Source organism: Chenopodium album, chromosome 9 (assembly GCF_948465745.1).
Source record: "Chenopodium album chromosome 9, dcCheAlbu1.1, whole genome shotgun sequence".
Taxonomy (NCBI): Eukaryota; Viridiplantae; Streptophyta; class Magnoliopsida; order Caryophyllales; family Amaranthaceae; genus Chenopodium; species Chenopodium album.
The window spans coordinates 50,662,230-50,672,674 of record NC_137842.1 but is presented as its reverse complement, the minus strand read 5'-3'; the positions used below and the strand labels follow the sequence as shown (position 1 = coordinate 50,672,674).

Sequence of the window (10,445 nt, the reverse complement as noted above, 5' to 3'; positions counted from 1 at the left end):
TGCATCAATTTGAAGAGATTGCTGGACAAGCTAGCCAAGAAGGGCATGCTGAATTCTTATGTGATGAAGTCAAAATTCACCTACACATAGACAGACAACACGTCCGAGAAGAGATAGAAAAATGATAAGAACAAAGACAAGGAAGATGATGGGAATAGCACTAATTCAGGCTTTATGGTCGTGATATCAGCAGGTTTTGCCTCAGGCGGACCAACTATGAAAGGGATCAAGAAAGACGCCTGGAACTTGAGAAAGGTGATGCAAGAGGATGCAGTAAAGGCTGAACCCTTTCCCGAAGTAACCATCAGCGAGGCTGACCGGGGAGAAGTCAAAGCCTTACACAATGATCCTATGGTATTCATTATGAAGATAGCCAATCAGAAGGTCGGAAGAATATTGATTGATACGGGTAGCTCGGCCGACATCATCAGCCTGCCCGCCTTGAAGAATTTAAGCTTCCTAGAGGATGATCTTCAAGACATCACTCACCCGTTGGTAGGATTTGGGTGGAATGTTATCCGCCCGGTTGGGCGGATAGACCTACCCGTCCGCTTTGGGCAAAAAGGGGAAGGAAGAGATATGGTTGTCCGCTTCCTGGTTGTAAAAGAACTAACTGGATATAATGTCATACTCGGCCGTCCTACACTGAATGCAGCCAAAACAGTCATTGTACCTCATCTAATGCTGCTAAAGTTTGAGAGAACGGACGGAAAAATTGGGACAATCCAAGGGAGTCAGAAAATGGCTAAGGAATGTAATCAGTTGGCCGTTAAGCCTACAGCACACAGACCAAAATCGTCCGAACCAAAAGAAGAAGGAACCTCACTCTCAACATACCAGATCGACTAGAAGCGTAAGGCGGCCAAGATAGAGCAAACATAACAACTAATGACTGTCAGCCGACCAGCAGAGTTAAGGCCCTAGCCGGCTGGCAGTCACCAAGATATAGTGCTTGACCCCGATCAACCAGGTCGGACGGTTAGTGTAGGCACTATAGCTTTGGGTATGCTTGGGGATGAGTTAGTTCAACTGCTGAGAGAATTCAAAGATGTATTTGCATTCGATGTTGGTGAGATACCAGGATTAAGTCCTGACCTGGTCGTGCATAAGCTGGCTGTGAACCCAGCCGTTAAACCCGTCCTCCAGAAGAAGAGAAATCATGGAGAAGAGAGGAATCAGGCGGCCGCAGCTGAGGTAAAAAAGCTGCTGGACGCAGGTTTCATTCGGCAATGTTATTACCCAGACTGGGTAGCAAAAGTGGTTCTCGTGAAAAAGCCGAATGGAACTTGGAGAATGTGTGTGGATTACACCGATCTGAACAAGGCATGCCCTAAGTATAGCTTTCCCTTGCCCAAAATCGACCGCCTGGTTGATTCAACGGCCGGGCATGCCCTGATGAGTTTTATGGATGCATACTCCGGATTCCATCAAATTCCCTTATGGGAAGAAGATCAAGAGAAAACAACGTTCATAACTGAGCAGAGGTTGTACTGTTACAAAGTTATGCCATTCGGCCTCAAGAATGCCCCTGCTACCTTTTTACGGCTTGTTAATACAGTCTTCGGAGATCATCTCGGTTGGAATATGGAGGCGTACATCGATGACATGATTGTCAAGTCAAAAGAGCCGGCCGACCACCTAAAGGATCTGCGAGAAACTTTTACCGAACTCAGGCGGCATAAGATGATGTTAAATCCAAAGAAATGTGTCTTTGGTGTTGAGTCTGGTAAATTTCTCGAATTTTTTATCGATCAACGTGGAATTGAGGCTAACCCTGAAAAGATTCAAGCCGTCCTGGACATGAAGTCACCAAGGACGATCAAGGAAGTGCAAAGGCTGACCGGCTGCTTAGCAGCACTTGGTAGATTTCTGTCAAGGTCAGGGGACAAGTGCCGTTATTTCTTTTAAACTAACAAGAAGAAATCCATGTTTGAATGGACAGTGGAGGCCGAAAAAGCACTCGTACAGCTAAAAAGCCATTTGCATACTTTGCCTCGGCTTGTTAGTCCACTCAAGAATGAGATGTTATTCATCTATCTCGCCATCTCTGAACACTCTCTAAGTGCCATCCTGCTTGCAGAAAGGGACGGCCACCAGATCCCAGTCAATTTTATCAGCCATGTACTTCACAACGCCGAGCTAAGGTACCCCCTATTTTAATTGCATCAAAAAAGCTGCGGTCGTACTTCTTGGCACATTCAATTGTGGTCTACACAGACCAACCTATTAATAAGCCATTTACAACCTTAGAGGCTAGTGGCCGTATGCTCTAGTGGGCCTTGGAAATGAGAGGCTTTGACATTACGTTTGAGCTAAGAAAAGCAATCAAGGGACAAGCCTTTGCAGATTTTTTTAGCTGAGATGACTCGGCCTGATCTTCAGCCGGCCGGGGACCAAATCTGGAAAGTGTTCGTGGACGGTAGTGCAACAGCTACTGGGTGTGGCGCTGGTATCATATGTCAGTCTACCGAGGGAGATAATTTTGAATATGCTCTGAGATTTCAGTTCCAAGCCTCTAATAACGAGGCCGAGTATGAAGCTCTCCTGGCTGGCCTTAGAATGTGTAAGGTGGCAGGAGCAACAAAAGTGGATGTAAGCTCGGACTCCCTACTTGTAGTTGGCAGGTGAATGGAGATTTTAAGGCAAGGGAGCCGGCTATGATGAAATACTTGAAGATTGTCAAAGAGGAGGCCAAGGGCCTAGATCATTTTACTCTGCAACAAGTTCCTAGTTCGTCTAATCATCAGGCGGACGCCCTCTCTAAATTAGCATCCTCAGCATCATGTGATACCCCCAGATCAGTATTTTGGGAGGTAAAAGAAAGAAGGAGTATTGATGCAGAGCCAGTACAAATCATTGATAGAAGCTCCACTTGGATGGACGGGATCATTTCTTACTTAAGGGATGGATTGCTTCCGGCCGATCCCAAAGAAAGCTGGCTGATGAAGAAGAGAGCGGCCTGGTTCGAAATGAAGAAGGGGGAGTTGTTTAAAAAGGCATTTGTGAAGCCGTACCTGAAATGTATCACTCCTGAGAAGGGGCATGATGTCCTGGATGACCTCCACCAGGGGAAGTGCGGCTCCCATATTGGAGGGCGAGCCTTGGCTGAAAAGGCTGCCCATCTGGGGTACTACTGGCCGAGCTTAAAGTCGGACGCCATGAAAATGGTGAAAAAAATGTGAAAAGTGCCAGAGATTTGCAACCTTGATTCATCGCCCTGCTAACAGTTTGTCGGCCGTAAGTAGTCCGCTCCCCTTTTCCAAATGGGGGATGGATATTTTAGGACCGTACACGCCAGCATCTGGTCAAAGGTGTTATGTGTTTGTAGCAGTAGACTACTTCACAAAATAGGTGGAGGCCGAGGCTGTCCGGGGCATCAAGTGGACGGATGTTTCAGCTTTCATATGGAAGAGTATCATTACACATTTTGGCGTTCCTCAGTCTATGGTGTTCGACAATGGACCCCAGTTCGAAACGCCTCAACTTAAGGAATGGTTGGAAGACCAGGGCATAGCTCATTGCTTTGCTTCAGTTGGCCGACCACAAGTCAACGGCCAGGTAGAAGCATACAACAAGTTGATTTCCAATGGTATCAAGCGCAAGCTTGAAAAGGCAGGCGGCCTATGGGCTGATGAGTTGGTCAATGTATTGTGGTCCATACGAGCAACGACCAAGAGCTCCACAGGAGAAACTCCATTCTTTTAGGTCTACGGCGCTGAGGCTGTTCTCCCAATTGAGATGTATGAGCCCACTTTTAGAGTGATGTTATATATGTTGAAGCGGCCAATTGGGAGTCCATGAAGACTTCCCTAGACTTCCTTCCAGAAGCTAGGGGCAATGCGGTGCTTAGGCACGAAATTTATCGTTTAAAGATGACAAGGGCATATAATCGCCGAGTGTCAAAGCGTCCGCTAAAAATGGGAGACCTGGTTCTAAGAAAAATGGAGGTTGTAGGTCGGGCAAATGAGGATGGAAAGCTGACCCCAAACTGGGAGGGATTGTATAGAGTTAGCGAAGAAGTCCGAGATGGTACTTACCGTCTCGAAGCCATGAATGACCGTCCGATTCCGCGTACATGGAACACTGACAATCTGAAGAAATATTATGTTTAAGTCTTTTCTTAGTACTTAGTCAAAAAGCTATATATACAGCTAGGTCTGTTGACCGAGTAATGTAACTAAAGTCGTACGACCACAACAATGTAATTTTGACAAATTAATGAAAAGTCAAACATTGTTATATTATTTTTCCATTCTACTTATGCTTATTTGCACTTTCATAGTCCAAGCAGAAACGCCGCATGAAACTTGTAACTAGGTTGCTTGCAACATAGCATACCGGTCGTAAAAAAAAAAAAATGTATGACTTGACCTTAAGTCACCTGTATACGTCCGTTCCTCATTTAGACGGACGGTAAAGGTAAGGTATCATACGTAACCTCAATTAGGGCAAGGGCATACCTAGGCATTCTAGCCCAGTCAAACCTAGAAATTTTAAGTTGAGATAATACTTGAAATTTTTTGAGCATGTCCGAGCGATAGTTTTAATGGACAACTCACATAAAGCCAATCAAACGGCCGAATAATATGTTGATTCGGCGTATCACCTAGTCCAAGGGAAATCATTACTATTATTTGATTAACTCGCTAGTAGTCATACCCTTTAAGGCATAAACCCTACCAAGTCAATCAAACCATTCAAAATATGGACTAGGCGAACGCCGAATAAAGGGGCATACCCCCCTCCCCCATTGTACGAAAATGCAAAAACGTGCAAAAAGTACGCGTACGAAATGCAAAAACATGCAAAAAGTATGTAATATTTTCTAAGTATGAAATGAATGAAAAGAAGAGCTTGAATTAATTAAAGACCACTCGAAGGGCGGCAAAATATGTTACAGAAACCGCTCAAAAAAGGCGGCATTTAAAGTAAATAAAAAATTGTTCAAAAAGGCAGAAAAACAAAAAAGCTGATATCATGGGGTGGTTGGGGCTCTAAGAAGCTGGGTCCTGGCCTTGGACGAGCTCTTTCAGAGGTAGGAAGGGACGCGTCATCAGCAGGCGTTTCCTTGCTCTCCTCCTCGCCTTCATCGCCGTCCGCCACCTCTTCATTCTCCTCATCTTCTGAGGTAGTTGGTGTGATGTCCAGCTCAGGAGCATGCTGCCCGGCCTTCTTAGCCTCTTCCTTGAGGCAGACGAAGTTGAGGCGTTTGGTGAATCGCTCTTGGTAAAAGGCTTCCTCACCCTCGTCCACCATGAGCTTGAACGCCTCGAAGAAGTGGATTTTCAACCTATCCTCAGCATTTTGCTCAATGCGGACGACCTCGTCTTCGCTAGGGGCACGAGGTGTTTTCAGTTGTTGGGTTAAGTCCTTAATGGACTTCTTGAGAGTTCCCACCTCAGCCCGAAGAGCGTCCGCCTCGTCCAAGGCCTCTTGCAAGTTCTTCTGGGCTAAGGCCACATCGCCCTTGAGCTTCTCCGAGGCCTCGAAACCTTCCTTCCAGCACTGGCCGTCAAGGAGAGCTTGATCCCTTTCCTGCCTCATGGTGTCCCTGACCAAGGTCTCTTGTTCGAGGGTCTGACCCAGCTTCACCAGATCTTCCGCTTGCCGCGCCGCCTTGTCGGATAGCGCGTTGATCTGGGTCTCAAAATATCGGCGCTGGTCGGCCGTCTCCCTAGTAACAGCATCTTGGGCCTTCTGAACCTTGTCCTAGGCGCGCTTCATCTTTTCATTTTCTTTGTCCTTCCATTCAAGGAAGGCGGTCAGCCGCAGGAAAAGCTGCGTACAAAAGAAAATGAGTTAGTGGATCAAAGAATGAAAAATTGACCAAGTATGAGGGTCGAAAAAGTTACCTCAGCGCTGCAGTTGATCATTGGGCCGAGGAAGCCCTCATGAATTCCCGGCAGCTTATCTCGCTGCTCAGCGGGGACGGCCCGGGCCATGGCTTCCCGCATGGCCTTCCTGTGCGCCCATGTGAGGGATTGGCCAGGCAGCTTCATCGTCAGCTCCTCCGTAATATCTGCACACGGGCACAAAGAGTTTTAGTTAAATAAACAAACCATATATAAATATATATAAACTTAGATATTTTTATTAATAAATGCTTGTAATATTACAATTTCATTATAAAAAAAATTACAATGCTTTAGGCTAGGTAGCAGTAAAGCATAACATAAGTAGCAATAGTGCTGAAACATGATCGCCTCTTTTTCTGCAAGTATCGGCTGTTGGGATTGGAATTAAATTTTCTGAAATGCTGACACAAGTGCATCAATACAAGGTTCGTTATATAACATTTATTAACTACATCAGCCAAGTAGAACTGTATTTATCTTCAAAACTGCAGTGTGTTTGACCAACAAGTATATAATGGCTGCTTGAATACGTCGGACCAAAGACCTGTAATTATCTGCGCACTTTAAAATTCAGATACTTATGAGAACAAGAATGCCCATATGATTATTCAACAACTCATAAATATTTAATAGCTATAATCCTTAGTAAGATTACTTGACTAGCATGTAGTACCACCACAGTGAAGCCACCACAACTCACTTGCTGCCTGATTACTTGGATACGACACACCTTCGTCTCTTTATTCATAACATGCTTCAATATGGCACCAAAGATAATCACAGTATAAATGTAGTCCACTACTATAGTAGAGTATGAGCTAATATATCAGTTTATCACTCTTATACCTAATGTTAGTCACCTCAGAAAGCCGTGGGATTATCAATACCATTTCTTGATATAATATATTATAAACCAAGAAAAAATCAAAAGAAAGCCAAAGATAAGAAAATACCAAACTGCATTGAGGATGAGAAAGGCAAGACCAAAGAGGCAAAATTGAATACTCTGTCATATTTTGGTCATAGAAAAACAAAAGAGGAAAAATTGGAGATTAGTATAGGGCAAGACCAAAGAGGTAAAATTGAAGATAAGGAAAGAACACATGTTAATACAATAATTAAAAAAAGTGCCATAAAATTCTTAACAAACATGTAGAGGAGTTAATACAATAATTATAAAAAGTGTCATAAATAGCTTAACAAACATGTAGAGGAGTATGACCCAAATCACCCAATGAGTCTCACAGAGGTTTACAATTAGAAAGAGAATATTCAGGAGGCAGCTCACAAACAACTTGATTCAATAACTGCAACAAAGAAATTAACATCACCAAATTTGGAAAGAAGAGAGCTAATGAATATAATGCAAATGAAAACTAAAAGCTGACCTTTAAATATACTTTCATCAAGTCACATACATTCCAGAAGGTTTCATGGCATCTGGACCGTACTTAATATCATATTTTCAGGGTACAAATAACAAATTGTATGGTCTTTATCATCTATTGTTATCATAGGACCATATCCATATCAAATCCTAAATAAATTACCCACACCATATCATGCAACAAATATCACTTCCAATAATGTATTCCAACAAGTCTATGTTAACTAGACAATATAATTGAACATCCTAATCCAAAAGATGAAGTCACCGGATTCTCAAAATGATTATCAGGTATATATACATGCAAAAATGATCGTATAATAGTTTCTCCTACAAACGTGCTGGCCATGATGTGTCTAAAGATACAAGTCATAGACTAGGCATCATCGGCTCAAGAAGCCACACATACAGCTCCAATCATATTAAAAAAAAAATGGCATTTTGTTTAAAAGCAAACAATCACACTGCACAACTGTTATACATATAATATATTCCAATTATAATTTCAACAATGACATTTAAATAACCAAGAGCAAAAAGCACACCAGCAAGAACATGATTCATGTCCTGTAGTTCAGCTTCGAGGAAATGATTTCCATACATATACTTCTGATTCTATTGTAAATCCCATTTTCCTAGAAAATAATGGACACAATTCACTTAATTAAGTAACCTTTAAAATCAGGTGCAGCTAATTCATTAATAAGATTGGACATAAATTGTGAATTTGCTCCATAACCACAATTGAAACCCATAATTGTTTAAAAAAATGATCAAAAAATAGAGACTAAAGGCATTGTATCCTAAATAGAGCCATTCAACAATTCAACTACTTTCACACAAAAAAACTATTGAAACCCATGATAATCAGAATAAAGAAATTTTTTTTTTACAAAAAAAAAGCAAAAGGAAAAGATAAAAATGAAACCTAGGCAAAAGAGAAACGTGCAAGGAATAATAAATTGTCAAAGAAATAAACCCTAATTCCATCCATTTCACCAAAGTAAACAACCAAACAATTATGGGATAGCGTTCAAAATGATGAAGAACCCTAGAAATTTAAGAATTCGAGAAAAGAGAGAAAGAGGGGAGTGGGTTTCCTTGATACAGAAGAGAAAATGAGAGAGAAGGTAGTTAAGCTGAGTAGTGATGTTAGGTGGAACTCCTTCGACCGCCATTGTTGAGCAGCGAACGGAAAATGAACCATCGCCTTGACATGTTCATCAGCCAACCTTCAATTGATAATCAGAGGAGAGAGAAGAAGAGATAAACTAAAACGACATTACGGGGCTGAACGAATTTGAGCCAAGGGATCGCTGAAGCGGAAAATCGGGAGATCAAAGGAAGGAGAAGAAGAGTGAATGAACAAGGGTTTGAAATTTATTTAGAGAGGAAGAAAATTAATTTTCAGCAATAAGACCGTGAAGAAATTGGGAAAAAATAGATGAAATGGTAAATTATAATTGGACATTTTAAGGGGTAATTTGGTCAGCAAACTGTTCATAAGGATTCTTATTTTGGCATCCTTTTAGTGTTAAACAATAAAATGTTACCTCTTTTAAAAGTGATACCATATAATGTTACCTACTTTAAAAGTGATACCATAAAATGTTACCTATGTTTAAAGTGTTATATTAAGTGTTACATTTTAAAAAAATGTTACCATAGTGTTACTTATAAATGTAATAATATTTCAATTTAAAAAGTGTTACCAATACGTGTTACATAAGCTCAATTATGTACTAGTGTAACCTAAAAGGTTAAATAAGCCAAATCAATCTATCAACTAATGGACAAGTAACTGATTTCCTAGCTTAGTCTCCACCAAATTCTACACAAATCAGTAATGGTACTCAAGTCCTTCAAATCCGGGTGCTTAGGAACATCACTATAAAATTGTTGAAGTTGATACTTCAAATGTGATTTTTCATACTATGAAAAGTCCTCAGGATAGTATTTCTCTGCAAGGAGACAAATATTTTCCACATTAAAGTGTTTATATCCATCAATAGGACTCAAAGACGCACTTAAAGTAAGTAGCTATATTGTTCGTTCACTAAAGCGACTATTTAGCTCTTGCAATTGCTGATCTACTGCTGCATTAAACATCCACCCGATAATGATGTTCCACTGTTATGGTGTCTTTGTTGCGTCGAGATCGATTTATATCAAAATAAGTGTAGACACCTAAAAATATCTACCCGAAAACAAACCTGATGATGAACAATCTTTCACCGCCATTATTGGTTGGGTTCAATATTTAATCTCGGGAGTGCTTAAAATCCATGTTCAATCAAACTCAGTTCATAAAATAGTTAACGGATCATTCCTAATGTTTAGTCAAAGCATAGTCCAATTTGTATTTTGGCCCGAACCTTTTTAATTAATTTGATATTATTTATTAATTTTGGCCAATTAATAAATAATAAACCTAAATTGTCCGAAATTATGAAACGACACATGAACATGCTGAGTGTAAGGTGATTAAAAAGGAATTTGGACGCATTTCGGGAAAGTAGTGCATCGTGACACGGCGCCACGTACCACGCCATAGTACCCATGTCGTGACACGGGATTTTCCCGTGTTTTCTCCGCCTAATACCTGCACGCGCTTTATCCAACTGAACATGTTTTAGGGCAAATAGTGTCCCGCGTCATGGTACATTATACCGTGTCACGACAGTAATTGCCGTGTCGCAGCAACCTCTGCCGTGTCTTGGCGCTCCAGAATTAGGGTTTTATCCTTTTAGGGTTCCGTGTGTTCCCTCTACTCATTTTCTTTATAAATATGACTCTAATTTCTGCAGTTCGGGGAATCAATTTATTCTCTCTTCTGTCTTCTATACTCCAGCTTAAACACTGGCCTACTATAGGCGTCATTCGAAGTGCGCCTACATTAAAGCATGTTGTGAATATGCTTGGCACTCATAGGAAGTGGGAATTGACATAATATGATTAGGGACAAATAAAGTAGGGAGCCGCCAACAAGTATTTAAGGAACTTATAACCCGTTCACGGATCATTTAAGGCAACCACGAATAAGGGACAACGAAGGCAACAACGATTGACCCATGAAGGTTACACCCCATTCATAATCCATGAGATTACTAACTCCATATGGTTTAGAACCACGAAAGGAGGATCGGGGATGATGGTACGAAGTGAGTCATAGATCCACATTCGCTCGTATTGGCCTCTACTCG

General features: G+C 41.5%; 1 protein-coding gene and 1 long non-coding RNA gene across 2 annotated transcripts; one reads left to right on the top strand and one right to left on the bottom strand.

Annotated features, from left to right (window-relative positions):
- Positions 1–216: 216 nt before the first annotated feature.
- Positions 217–849, top strand: LOC145557700 (uncharacterized). The gene has a single exon (XM_081618873.1). The coding sequence runs from the start codon at positions 217–219 to the stop codon at positions 847–849; it is 633 nt and encodes a 210-aa protein (XP_081474999.1).
- A 3,988-nt stretch (positions 850–4,837) lies between these two features.
- Positions 4,838–8,638, bottom strand: LOC145559846 (uncharacterized). The gene is made up of 2 exons (XR_014092994.1): positions 5,853–8,638; positions 4,838–5,778 (listed from the first exon to the last, which is right to left on the bottom strand). It is a non-coding gene; the product is annotated as an uncharacterized LOC145559846 (long non-coding RNA).
- Positions 8,639–10,445: the final 1,807 nt, after the last annotated feature.

Bases quoted from the DNA above. Each gene is read 5' to 3' on its own strand.
- LOC145557700 (XM_081618873.1), top strand. From the start codon at position 217: ATGAAAGGGATCAAGAAAGACGCCTGGAACTTGAGAAAGGTGATGCAA.